General features: G+C 58.3%; 2 protein-coding genes across 2 annotated transcripts in view; one reads left to right on the top strand and one right to left on the bottom strand.

Annotated features, from left to right (window-relative positions):
- Nucleotides 1-572: 572 nt before the first annotated feature.
- Nucleotides 573-6,661, top strand: PLCD4 (phospholipase C, delta 4). The gene is made up of 14 exons (XM_009996066.1): nucleotides 573-702; nucleotides 1,131-1,359; nucleotides 1,597-1,726; nucleotides 2,040-2,271; nucleotides 2,671-2,872; nucleotides 3,192-3,336; nucleotides 3,777-3,929; nucleotides 4,302-4,442; nucleotides 4,806-4,962; nucleotides 5,334-5,450; nucleotides 5,725-5,903; nucleotides 6,048-6,183; nucleotides 6,277-6,426; nucleotides 6,555-6,661. Exons 1-14 carry the CDS (start codon nucleotides 573-575, stop codon nucleotides 6,659-6,661), a joined length of 2,208 nt encoding a protein of 735 aa, XP_009994368.1.
- Nucleotides 6,662-7,430: 769 nt separating this feature from the next.
- ZNF142 (zinc finger protein 142) overlaps nucleotides 7,431-13,397 on the bottom strand; it is a 10,000-nt gene continuing 4,033 nt past the window's right edge. Inside the window, exons 5-8 of the mRNA XM_009996252.1 lie at nucleotides 13,199-13,376; nucleotides 9,333-12,567; nucleotides 8,325-8,430; nucleotides 7,431-7,930 (exon numbers count right to left, since the gene is read on the bottom strand). Of these exons, the coding sequence (XP_009994554.1) occupies nucleotides 7,431-7,930; nucleotides 8,325-8,430; nucleotides 9,333-12,567; nucleotides 13,199-13,376 (4,019 nt within the window). The remainder of the gene's footprint in view (nucleotides 7,931-8,324; nucleotides 8,431-9,332; nucleotides 12,568-13,198; nucleotides 13,377-13,397) is intronic.

Consider the following 13,397-nt stretch of genomic DNA (forward strand, 5'->3'; position numbering starts at 1 on the left):
AAGGCAGTGACCCAGCAGGAGACAGGCGCAGGTGCACTCGCACACAGGCAGGGGCACACGCACCTTGCACACCTGTGGGGACGGCCAGAGCCCACCCGGTAGGACACAGGCACAGTGGGGGGGCCCAGCCCTGCTCCCCTCAGCTGCTGTCTCTCTTCTCTTCCCAGCAACCACCAGCCTGGAGGAGGCAGAGCCATGGCATCGCTGCTGTGCAACGCCCGTGAGTGGCCCAGCGAAGGGGAGGTGCAGGGCAGGGCACTGGGCCATCTGGATTTGTGCCAGGGCTAATCTGGCCCATGGGTTGAGCTTGCCTTACTGCGTTCTGGAGCATCCCTTTCCCAGTGCAGCCACTGGGATTCAGGCTTGGCAGCACAAGGGGTGGGTGGGAAGGGTTGGTGGGGATTTACCTTCTCCTCTTTTGGGGAGTTTGGGTTCTATCCCTTCTCCATCCCAAATCGAGGGACCATGTGGGGTCTCCGGGGGCGGGAGGGAACAAGGTAGCAGGGAACAAGCTCTCAGTGATGCAGCCCACACTGCTCCCAGGCATCCAGCTCACAGACACACTGGAGCAGATGCAGCAAGGGACGCTGATGCGCAAAGTCAAGTCCAAGAACTGGAAGAAGCAGCGTTACTTCAAGCTACAGGATGACTGCATGACCATCTGGTACCAGTCCAAGAGGACAGGCAAAATTGAGTCTGCCTGTGAGTACTGGCTGGGGCCATCAATAGGGTTCAGAGTGAACAGCAATCTGATTATTTGGAGATTCTTGGGGCTTTGTTTGCAAAGGGTGTTGTGGCATTCAGATGAGGCTCTGTGTGCACTTCTCATCCACATTTCTCCATGAAGTGGGACCCATGGGTCACAAGGGCTGAGTAAAAGTTGTAGCTGATACAAGCAGAAGGTCTGGCATGCCAGTGGAGGAGTAGGTAGGCAGAGGGATGTGTAGCTCAATGGGTGGATGGATAAACCATGGGTGGGTGGGTGGGTGGATGGACAGATGATAGCTCTGTGGGTGGATGGGTCTTTGAGTGGAAAGAGAGTTGGCTGGAAGGACAGATGCCTGTGGGCAGTGCCCCCTGCCCTGTGGTCCCTGTCCCCCACAGATGGGCCTCCCTTCCCTCTGCCCCAGTCTCCATCAGCGACGTGGAGACGGTGCGGGAGGGGCACCAGTCTGAGGTGCTGCAGAGCCTGGCTGAGGAGTTTCCCCCCGAGCGCTGCTTCACCATTGTCTTCTATGGCCGCCGGGGAAACCTGGACCTCATTGCTGGCTCAGCAGAGGAGGCGCAGTGCTGGATCCAGGGCCTGCACCAGCTCATCGAGGTGGCCACCAGCATGGACCAAAGGGAGAAGATAGACCAATATCCTTCCTACGAGCACATTGCCCTTCACACCCAGTCCTTCCCACATCTCCTGCCATTCCCCAGGCCCTTTGTCTCCAGTCTTGCCCCAGTATGTGCTTAGCTCTTCTGAGTCTCACCATCTGCATCAGGGCAGGAAGAGCCCACAGAAAGAGGAAAAGAGGCCTTCTGATGCTCCCCAGTTCCATCTATCTTAGCCAAGTCCTTTCCCTTAACATCTGCCCTGGTTTCTCGCACATGGATTCGTGACTGGTTCCAAAAGGCCGACAAGAATAAGGATGGGCGCATGAACTTCAAGGAGGTGCAGCGTCTCCTCAAGATGATGAATGTGGACATGAATGAGGATCATGCCCTGCGGCTCTTCCAGGTAAGCATTGTAGCTGAGGGTCTGGAGTGGCTGGGGAAGGGCTGGAGGGCCTGGAACAAGCTGCACAATATCACCCTGCAGAAGGATGTGGTCACTGTCTTCCATCTGTCCATCCATCCATCCATGTAATGATCCATCTATCCATCTGTCCCTCCATCTGTTTGTCCATCTTTTCACGCATGGACCCATCCATCTATGTCCACCTCTCCCTCTGTGCCCTCCCCTAAGACTGGGCATATCACCACACGGACCCATGGGGAGGCTGGGGCACCCCATTTTGCCCCAGCTGTGCACTGAGTGACCTCCCTTGCAGGATGCTGACAAGTCAGAGTCAGGAACACTGGAAGGAGAGGAGTTTGTGCTCTTCTACAAGGCCCTGACACAGCGTGAGGAGGTGCTGAGCCTCTTCCAGGACTACTCTGAGGATGGGAAGAAGCTGACGTTGCTGGAGCTGGTGGATTTCCTGCGGCAGGAGCAGTTGGAGGACGAGGGCACAGAGGAGCTGGCCATGGAGCTCATCGACAAGTATGAGCCATCAGAGACAGGTGAGAGCCAGCCCAGACCATCAGCTGTGCTCTGTGTGTGGGGAGGGAGCTGAGACCCAAAGCCCCACCATGAGGCACCTGCAGCCCCATCCTGCTGCGGGTGGTCACAGGGGAGTGGTGTGATCTGGGTGCAGTTCCCCTTTTTTTTTTTTTTTGTAAGTGCCTGGACCATTTGGGTGGAGGTGGTTGACCAGCCATGAGGTGTAAACTCTCGCTTTGGGGTCTGCTGCCCACCTCACCAAGGCTGCTGCCCTGGGGCATCTTTCCCTGTGCCCCAGCCTCAGCCAGCAGCTGTACCCACCAGATGGGGGATGCTGGGAGCCACCAGCAGCCCCATTTACCCACATCCTTTCCCCTGGGGGTCCTTGGCTGTTGCTGAGTCTTCCCCTCTGCCTGCAGCCCGGGCTCGCCACGTGCTGAGTGCTGACGGGTTCCTCATGTACCTCTGCTCCCCGGAGGGCTCCATCTTCAACCCCCATCACCAGGAGCTGTGGCAGGACATGACTCAGCCACTCTGCCACTACTTCATCTCCTCTTCCCACAACACCTACCTGATAGAGGACCAGATCCGGGGCCAGAGCAGCATTGAAGGCTACATCAGGTAAAGGGGCTTCTCCATCCCAGATGCCCTCCAGCACCCTCCTGCAGCACTGCCATGTCCTGGGAAGCTCTGTGGGGCAATCCCAGAAGCTCCTTTGTCTCCTCCATGGTTCAGCACCCCTGTGGCCATGTGATGTGGTGTCCAGCAAGGAGGTCCATTGTGGGGATGCTGAGCCCAGCTCTTCCTGCCCTGCATACAGCCACCTGTCCACTCTTGATTCTTGTCCCCTGGTCCCTGCAGGGGTGACACCCACAGGAAAGGGCAGGGGACTGGTGACTTTGGTGGGCATGGGATCCCAGGGGTGACCACTCACCCATAGGGCTCTGAAACGGGGCTGCCGGTGTCTGGAGGTGGATTGCTGGGATGGGCCAAATGGAGAGCCCATGGTGTACCACGGCCACACCTTCACCTCCAAGATCCCTTTCCGGGAGGTGGTGAGCACCCTGGAGAAGTATGCCTTCAAGGTAGGACACCCTTCCCTGAGTGCTGGCTGTCATGGGGGGACAAGACTGTGATTTGGGGTGGTGATGAGTGTCTGGAAGGCTAGAGGTGTTGAGGCTTACACAGCTAGTGCTGCAAGTCTGACCCCACTGCAGGTGAGGAGGGTGGCTATGTTCCTTCCTGGGGGATAGCACTGGGGTATCTGATCCACAGCTCTGCACTGTGCTGTGCCAAGGGCCAGGGGCTCATGCTGCCATGATCTGCCAGGGGTGCAGGGATGAGATGGGACCTGGGAGATGCAGGGGTGAGATGGAATTGGGGGAATGCTGGGGGACTGGAAGAGTATGAAGGTCTCAGGGGGATACAAGGATACAGTGGCTCCATTCTGGTACTGATCATGCTGGTGCAAGGCCCTTGTGAGAGCTCCTCAAGCCCACCAAGGGTTGTGCACATTGGTTTCCAGACCTCAGACTACCCGGTCATCCTGTCCCTGGAGAACCACTGCAGCATGGAGCAGCAGGAGGTCCTGGCCCAGCAGCTCAAGGCCATACTGGGAGAGAAGCTCCTCACCACCACCACCGATGGGCGGGTCCCCACCCAGCTCCCATCCCCAGAGGTAGAGACAGAGCGTGGCTAGTGCAATGCCCCAGTGCGGGCATTGCTGTCCTGCCTGTGGGTTGAGAAGGTGGCTCTGCTGTCCAGCGGAAAAGCCACCCATGTCCCACCATTGCTCCATTCTGCTGGAGCACTTGAGGACCCTGGGGACACTGTGTACTCGTGATCACAGGGGTCCCAAAGCTCTTCTCAAGTTGTCTCCTGATGTCCTGCAGACCCAGACAGTGGGGCAGAGCCCTCCTGCCCCAACCTCTGGGTGCTGAAGGGAGCTGGTGGTGCTTGCCTCCAACAGCATGGGGGCCCAGGGAACAGCAAGTGCAATGGAGGAGATGGGCATCCCAAGGTGCCTACCTGTTCATCTCCAACCCCACAGGAACTGAAGCACAAGATCATGCTGAAGGGGAAGAAGATTGGGCGGCTGGAGGACACGCTGGATGGGCCTGGGGATGAGGCACCTGATGTGTCTGATGATGACAATGGGGCAGAGGCGGAGGAGGAGAGGCGGAGGGCAAAGGTGGGTGGTCTGGGCTGGGGACCAGCTGTGAGCACTGAGCCCCTGAACACAGCTATGGGCTGTGGTGACATCCTAGTGCTGAGGGGAGAGGCAGAGACTAGTGGGACATCACCCAGCACAGGGGACAGCCCTTTCTGCCCTTGGCCATGCCAGCCCCCTTTTTGCACAGTGTCCCTATGGTGGCAACATGTTGGGGCCTCCTGCCTGTTTCCTGGAAGGAAGGCTGCCCATGATAGGGATTATCCAACCCCCAGCACCCTCCAGCTGCTTTTGGCTGTCCTGGGCTCTACAGCCCCCATTCTGGTTAAGTGCTGGGGGATGGCGCTGCCATCAGGAGGGGCACAACACAACTCTGCCTTGCAGAAGGACAGGGAGAGCCTGGCACAGGAACTGTCTGACTGCGTCATCTACTGCAAGAGTGTGTCCTTCCGGGGCTTTCAGGAGGCTCGCAGCCATTCCCGACCCTCCGAGATCTCCTCCCTCTCTGAAGCCAAAGCCAGGAAGCTCATCCGGGATGTGGGTGAGGTGGAGAGGGCAGTGGCACCAGGGGACCGGGCCCCGGTGGAGGGGACAGGCAGCTTCCTTGGGTGTAGGGCTAGAACCTTCAGACACTGGTGTTCCTTCCCTGTCCAGGAGAAAGAGGGTCCAGCAGGGATTTGGCTCTGGTGGGTGAGAGGAAGGTTATTGGCTTAAAAAGTAAGGCAGGACGCCTGGGTTCCTGGGAGGGGAGAGAGAGGGGCGAGAATTGGTGGGTGAATGTATGGGTGGGTAGATGGGTGGAGTATGGATGGCTGGACGGATGAAAGGATGTATGGATGGGCAGCACATGTTGTAGGTGGCTGTGCAGCCCCAGGAATGACCCCTCAAGTGGCCTTCATGCTCCATCCCCAGGGAATGAGTTTGTCCGCCACAATACCTGGCAGCTGACACGCATCTACCCCAGCGGGATGCGAACAGACTCCTCCAACTACAGCCCCCAGGAGATGTGGAATGTGGGGTGCCAGATCGGTATGGCTCAGGGGTATCAGGGCTGTGGGCTGGGGACATGACCTGGGTTCTGTGCCAAATGGCACTGTCAACACCCGTGCTGGTGCCAGCTACCACCCCAGCTGGCACCAGGTCTGGCTGCAGGCTCTTGCCCTGCACTGGAAACCTGAGGGTGCCCAGGCATTGGTGCCTTGTCCCCTTTGTGGCTCTGCATCTCTGGCCATGGGGACAGGCTGGTTCTTACGTCCAAAAGGCACAGTCTTCAAGCAGCCCTAAACCTACTCCCTTTCCCCAGTGGCCCTGAACTTCCAGACTGCTGGCATGGAGATGGACCTGTGTGATGGGCTCTTCAGCCAGAATGGCCGCTGCGGCTACGTGCTCAAACCACCCTTCATGAGAGACAAAGACACTCTCTTCAACCCCAGTGACCCTGACAGCCGGGAGGGTCCTGGCCCCACTACTCTGACAATCCAGGTATGGGCCTGAGGAGAGACCCTGGGGAGCTGTGACAATATTCTGTGGCTCTGTTGGTCCCAGCTGAGTGGGGACACTGCAGAGCCAAACAGGTTCCCTGCAGATGGGTTCAGCTGCTCCCCAGCTCACTGCCCCTTCCTGCAGGTGATCAGTGGGCAGCAGCTGCCAAAAGTGGCCAACAGCAAGGACGGAGCCATCATCGACCCACTGGTGCGTGTGGAGATCCATGGGGTCCCTGCTGACCAGGCACACCAGGAGACCAAGCACATTGAGAATAATGGTGAGCTCCACTGTGGTACTGGGGACCCTGCTGCACTCAGGCAGCCCATCCCCGCTCTCCCTCATTCTCCCAGCACCAACTCTCCATTCCCAGGGTTTAACCCCCACTGGGATGAAACGCTCCAGTTCCAGCTCCATGTACCTGAGCTGGCCCTTGTCCGCTTTGTGGTGGAAGATTACGACAAGACCTCCAGGAATGACTTTGTGGGCCAGTTCACCTTAGCCTTCACTAACATCAAACCCGGTGAGCAGCTGCTGCCCAGTGGTGGTGGTCGGTCAGGGCAGCCGCACAGGTGTGTCTGGGTTCAGTTAGGTGCTAGAGAGCAGGGCAGGGGGCAGCCATCAGCTAGAGCCTTGCTCTTCCACCTGCAGGCTACCGCCACATCCATCTCCTCTCCAAGGATGGCACCAGCATCCCACCCTCTTCACTCTTCGTCCACATCCGCATCACTGAGCCACCCAGCCCTGAGCAGGACTGAGCCTGTGGGCCAAGAAGGACCTGGATGGAAGCCATAGAGCCGGCCCCGAGCAGCTGGGGCTGTAGAGCCAACCACATCGCCCTCTTGCTGAGCTGTTTGTGTCATCCCTGTGTCGTCATTCTCTGCTGTGCCCCCAGTTGCAGTAGCCTCCAAGAGCTGGGAAAAGGCACTGACCTCTCCTTCCCAGGTCTGGGACACTGCCTCCCACGCATGAGTGTGGGGTCTGCAATGGTACAGCCCACCCTGGCCCACAGGCATGGCTTGGCCATGAGGAGGGGGAGAGATGTTGCACAGCACCCCACAGCCACAGGGGCTGGTCCCCACTGGCCAGGGGAGCAAGGCTGGAGCCAAGCAAACCACAGGGCTGGGCAGAACCAGGAGAAGAGTTGGTTCTCACTGCCCTCAACCCTGCAGAGTCCTACCACAGCCCCAAGGCTGCTCCTGGCTGGTGCCCGTTACTAACCCTTGATATGTCCCTTCTCTGTAAATGACTTAATAAATTGTTCAGTGACAGACAGGTTTGGGTCTAGATGCAGTGGCACTGGGGACAGGGATGGAGCTTCTGTTTGTGCTCTCTCCTGGCAGGCATCTGCCCCACGGCTCATGCAGAGCTCCAAACACCCCAAAGGAAAAGGATTGAAAGGAGCTCAGAGATTCCTTTTATACAGCCACATATTTTACATCTCATATACATATATGCCTATACACACACACACATCTCTGCAGCACACCTGTGCCACTGGGGCCTTGAAGCAGGAAGGATTCGGCCTCATTGGGAAGCACCATCCTTCTCTGTAGGGCACCCTCCTTCCTGCTCCATGCCAGGGGGGCCCTCAGACCGGCTCTCCTTCTGCACAGCTTGGAGATGGACAGTGGGCATGCTGGGGTCTTTGCCCACCCCCTGGCTGGGGTCGCTGGCTCCACGCTCGGGGTGATGCCTCTGGATGTGTTTGATGACCTGGAACTTCTGTTTGGCCTTGTAGGGGCAGTAGCGGCAGAAGAAGGGGTGCTCATTGGTGTGGGTCAGGTAATGGTGGCGCAGGCCGGCAGCCCAGCGGAAAGCCCGTCCGCAGGCGTTGCAGACATAGGGCTTCTCCTCGCTGTGCTTCTTCAGGTGTGTCTTGAGGAGGAAGCGGGTCTTGAAGGCTTTGCCACACTGCTCACAGATGAAGGAGCGGGCCTCCCGATGCCGAGTTTCCTTGTGCACCCGCAGGGCATCTGCCCGGTTGGTGCAGTACTCACACTCATCGCAGCGGTACGGCTTCAGGCCTGCAGCGACGGGGAAAGGGCTGGGATGGGGGCACGGTGCCCTCCCTCTGGTGTATCTCACCATCCCCGTGACGGCAGCAGTTCCCAGGGACCCCCCTACACATCATCCTTGGTGCTGGGAGGGCGCAGCCTGCCAGCAGGCACCTCAAAACCCCCCATTTCCAAAGCACCATGCCTTGGCCCCTGGAGTCCGTACTGCCCACCTTCCCTTCTGCCCTGGGGTGCTGTCCCCAGCTCACCAGCACATGAGAACATGTTGTCCCCTCAACTGCTGGGGGTCCTCCCCTGCCTTTGGCTGGGCTGCTGATAGCAAAGGAAGCATGGAGCTGGGGTCGCTGCAGCCCCAGTACCCTCCCTGGTGCCCCATGACCCGTGCCCAGCGGGCACCACTTACCTGTGTGCTTTGTCATGTGGTACTTGAGCTGGTTCACCCACTTGCACTTGTAGCCGCAGTCAGGGCAGAGGTATTTCCGCTCCTCCTTGTGGATCCGCATGTGGTACTGGGCACAGAGTAAGACGGGCAGGGTCAGAATGAGGCCACGTTCCCTGCCCTAGGAATGTGCAGGGTCCTGGGGTGTCTGTGAGGGGCTTAGTCAGCTCTGACACCTCAAACTGCATGAGGCAAGGAGGGCTGTCTGCTTGCCTGGCAGACTACGGGCCAGGGTGAGACCCCCACACTGCTGAGCTTGCTCTGTCCCAGGCTGCAGAGGGGTGCAGGCTTTTCTCCCCAGTTTGGTATTTGGGGCAAAGTCCATGTTAAAACCCAGCCCAACAGAGCTAGCTCTGAGCTGAGTATCTTGTGCAGCCTGGCCCAGGAGGCCACAGATGGCTCCAGCTCAGCCTGGTCATTAAAAAAGTCAATATTTCTTTTAGCAAAACCAGACCATTTCCTCTCCATTACCCCATGCCCGGCCCTCCTGTTCTAGAAAAGGCCCTTTTACCATGCATGATGATACTAATTACCTACAGAAATGAGGGCAGGGTCTCTGACTCTAGTTGCAGGAAAGCTGAACTTTTCTTGCACCGAGTCTAACTGGTGCCACACAGCATGCTGCAGGCCAGCAGACAGCCAAGCTTGACTTTAAGTGGTGCAAGGCTGCACCCAGAGGATGCTAGAGACTTCAGTGGGAAGAGGAGCGAAGTTGGACAGCTGCCTACCTTCTTGGTTTGCTACAGATCCCCCTTCCCCTTAAACTGCAACAGTGGGGAGCAGCGAAGAAATATATTTTACCCACAGCAGTTTTATCTGTGCACTTCCCATTCCTGTATGAGCCACAGAACAGGACAGAGGACAAAACATCTCCTTGGGAGTTTCTTCTTTCCCAAATTCCCCTGTCTGGATCCCTCCCAGCCCATGTAGATACAGTAGGATATAGCCCCTGTGCCCAAGCAGGGCTCTCACCTTGAGACGCGAAGGGTCGGCACAGGCGTATTTACAGAGGTGGCACTTGTAGGGCTTCTCGCCAGTGTGGATGCGGATATGCCAGGTGATCTTCTGCCTGTTCTTGGTGGTGTATTCACAGTCTGAGCACTTGTACACGCGGGTGCCCCCATGGCCCTTCATATGCTGGTCGAAGACGAGCTGGTGGCAGCAGGCGAAGTCGCAGAAAGGGCAGCGCAGGGGTTTGTCCTGGGGGGTGGCTGGTTCGTGGCTCTCCACGTAATGCCGCACCAGCTGCTGCCGCTCCTTGGCTGCAAAGCTGCACAGCTCACAGCGGTGGCTGAAGTGCTGCGTCTTGTGCTCCTCCAATGCCTCCCGGGTGGGAAAGGTCTCCTTGCAGGTGCTGCACTCCAGGTGTGGGTGCTGCTTCTGCACGTGGCACTTGAGCGTGGCTTCACTGTGGCACATGAAGCCGCAGCGCGGGCAGCAGTAGGACACCTTCTCCTCGTGCCGCCGCAGGATGTGCTGCTTGAGAGCCGTCTCGGAGCTGAAGTGCGCCTCGCAGCGAGAGCAGCCGAAGTTCAGCTCTCCCCGGTGGCAGCTGTTGACGTGGCGGGTGATGTCGTTCTGCAGGTAGCTGCTGTAGTCGCAGAGCGGGCAGAAGTGGGTGGGCGTCTTCTCGTGCACCCGCAGGCGGTGGATGCGCAGCTTGGAGTTGGTGCCGAAGGTCTGGCTGCAGATGCCGCAGGCAATGCGCCCCACGCCAGTGTGCAGGGACTGGTGGGCCTCCAGCCGGTAGCGCCGCGTGGTGCTGAACTCACAGTAGAGGCACTTGTGGGGCTTCACCCCCTCGTGCTTGATGCGGACGTGCTGCCGCAGGCAGCGGGCCTGCTTGCAGGTGAACTCACACTGGTGGCACTGCAGCTGCGGCCGCTTGCTGTAGTGCTTGCGGTGCAGCTTGCGGTGCAGCCGCAGGGCTTTGGCCACCTTGGAGGTGAAGGGGCAGGAGGTGCAGCGAAACTCACCCAGCACCATGCAGCCCCTCTTCTTGTGTGTCTTCATGGCCCGTTCCTGGTGGCAGGTGAAAGGGCAGGTGGGGCAGGAGAAACGCCTTCTCTTGGGCAGGGCAGATCTGGGGGAGGCTGCATTCAGTGGGGGCTTGCTGGGCTGGCCTGTCTCAACACTGGCCTGGTCCCCTTCAGGGAGCTCAGTGCTTTGGGGTCTGTCCTCCTCTGGATGCACCACGTGCTTTTCGGCACAGTGACTCTTGAGGGCCCGCCGGGAGTGGAAGGCCTCAGGGCACAGGGAGCACCAGAACTGCTCCAGGCCCCGGCACCCATCCTCCACATGGGAGGTGATGGTGGAGACACGGGAGCACACAAAGGAGCAGGCGTTGCAGTGCAGCTTCCCGCCCTCCAGCCGGTATTTCTCTGAGGGTTTCCCAGGCTGGAGGGGACAAGCAGCTCCACCTGGGTTATCTCCATCCCTTTGCTGAGGAGGCTCTTCTGCCACCTCTGTGCTGTCACCCAGCAGGTTTTTTTCAGGGGCAGGACAGCCTGAGGTCTGTTCCCCAGCCAAGAGACTGCCTGCTGCCTGCATTTTATCAGTCATCAGTTCAGCTTCCCAGCAGCTCTCAGCATGCCCAGATTCCTCCAAGCCTCCCCTCTTGCTCTCCACCATTTCTGTACCATTATCACCAGGCTGGTCAGCAGGTTGGCACAACCCAGGTGGCTCCTGACCAGCTGGTTTGAGGATCTTGTTCTTCTTCATGAGGACTGGGCACTTCTTGAGGAGGTGGGTGTTGAGCCCCCTTTGCTGCTTAAACCTGGTGCCGCACTCGCGGCACACGAGGGGGGCCCGGCGGCTCTGGCAGCTGCCTTTGGAGTGCAGGGACATGGACTTCTCCTTCCGTGTGATGTACGAGCACTTCTCACACTTAAAGATCTGGCTCTCTGACTGTACCACCAGCATCTGCACCCTGCCCTCCAGCACCAGCGTCTCCGCCTGCTCCTTGTCCTGCTTCCGCAGTGCCTTCAGCACCAACTCTGAGCCACCTCTGGCATCATCAACAGAGACAGCCACCTCCTCTGGGACGGGCATGTGGCTCTGCTCAGCCGTCTTCATCACACTGAGCCAGACCCCTGGCAGGTCGGCTTGACTGGTCTCTCTCATTTCAGTGTCTTCCACCAGCTTCTGGTGGTCCGAGCTTGACTCCTCAAGGTGACCCGTTGCCTGCCTCAGAGGGTCTTTTTCCTGGCTGTCTCCTGCTGCTTTTCTGTCTTTCAGCCTCACTGCCTCATCCTCCTGTACATTTGCCTCCTCTTCCTCAAAGTCTGGGATGTCTTCAAGTGTACTGTCATTGTCCTCCAAACCCAGGTCATCCTGAGAGCCCAGCATCTCATAGGCTGCGGGAGGCTCCTTGCAGGACAGCATTTCCACGCTCTCTGGGTGTGTCACACAGGCTTCTCCAGTCAAATGCTCCAGGAGGGGGTCAGAAGAGACATTCAGTGTCTCCAAGTGCAATGTGCAGCTCTTTGCCACATCCCCAGAAGCAACGAGCTCAGTGAAGCCTGCAGCAGCATCTCCTCGCTTGCAGTCATCTTTCAGGGCATCACCAGTGGTGGCACAGCTCTGCTCCCCCTTGCCCACACTTCCCTCTGCCTCACCACCACTCCCCGACAGAGCAGCACCCTGCTCAAGAAGAGGCACTATGAACGATTGTTGGCAGCCCTCTTTCCCCTGGGACTCCAGCTGGAATGGCTTTCCCTTTGTCCACAGCTCCCCACTGGCACGGGGGGAGCTGGCATCCACACACAAGGCTGCACCGAGCTCGTAGCTGAAGTGCGCCTCAGATGAGCTGACCTCTATCTCCTTGCTGGCATAATTTTCCAGCCAGTCCTTGTCACCGGGAACATAGCCATGAATCTTGCGCTTGTGGAAGAAGAGGCTGGTGTTGCTGAAGGTGCAGTAGGAGCACAGGGCACAGCGGAACTCCTTCTGTTTGGTGTGCTTGCAGTTCTCGTGGTTGAGCAGTGCCTGCTTGTACTTGGTCTGGTAGGTGCAGTACTGGCACTGGAAGATGGGCACCTGGTAGTTCTGAGAGTGCTTCGCCTGCATGTGTTTCTGCAGCTCGTACTTGCGCTTGCAAGCGAAGCCGCACACCTCGCAGATCAGGCTCTTGCCCTGGTGCCGCAGCTTGTGGCTGCTCAGCTGGTCAGCACGGTGGCACCGGTACGAGCACTGGTTGCACTGGTACCTGTGGGGAAAGCGGGATGGGTCAGGCAGTGTGAGGAACCTGGGCAGACTGAGCCCTGCTTCCCCATTCTGGACACATGGGGAGGGGGTACTGTTTGCTGGATCTAACCTTTGCTGTCTGGGCAGCTCTTATCACAAGCAATTCCTCCTTGGCACCACTGGTGCTTCACACCCTCACCCTGGGGACAGGAGGTATGCCATGGGTATCCCGTACAGTGACTGCATCACAGCCAACCACATATCTCACACCAGTAGAACCTCCAGCATTGCTGAAGGTAGGCTAGACCCACAGAGGTGATAGCAAAGAGGTAGAAACACGTTTTGGCAGAGTTCTGCACTTGCTCAAGCTGGCCTTGGCCCAAGAACATCAAGTAGAGCCCATGAACCCCAGCTCAGAGCTGCACTACTGCACCTCCTTGGCAGTGCAGAGGCATCAAAGACAGCTTTGCCTCCACAGCACCATGGTGGCAACAACTGGCAAGCATTCTTATGTGCCAGACAGAGCAGGCTGTGGCCATCCCCCTAGGCACGAGAGAGGCACATGATGCAGCCCAGAGCAGCAGAACCCAGAGCAGGATGTGGGGAGTCCTGACTATGCTGCCAGGCCAGCAAAGCCCTGAGTTGAGTCGTACCGGAGATCCCCAGTGTGCTTGCGCATGTGGACGTTCAGGTAGTGCTTCCACTTGGTGATGTACCCGCACTCAGTGCACATGAAGTTCTTGTCATTGGAGTGGGTCAGCATGTGCTTGGACAGGTAGCTCACATCCCGGCACGTGAAGTCGCAGAGCTCACACTTGTGAGGTTTCTCTCCTGCAGGCAACACAGGAATGC

This window comes from Chaetura pelagica, unplaced genomic scaffold (assembly GCF_000747805.2).
Source record: "Chaetura pelagica isolate M959 unplaced genomic scaffold, ChaPel_1.0 scaffold3, whole genome shotgun sequence".
NCBI classification, from domain to species: domain Eukaryota; kingdom Metazoa; phylum Chordata; class Aves; order Apodiformes; family Apodidae; genus Chaetura; species Chaetura pelagica.

Coding starts and splice junctions, on each gene's coding strand:
- PLCD4 (XM_009996066.1), top strand. CDS start 573: ATGCAGCAAGGGACGCTGATGCGCAAAGTCAAGTCCAAGAACTGGAAG. Junction 2,272..2,670: donor GTATGAGCCATCAGAGACAG/GTGAGAGCCAGC, acceptor CTCTGCCTGCAG/CCCGGGCTCGCCACGTGCTG. Junction 5,904..6,047: donor CCACTACTCTGACAATCCAG/GTATGGGCCTGA, acceptor CCCTTCCTGCAG/GTGATCAGTGGGCAGCAGCT.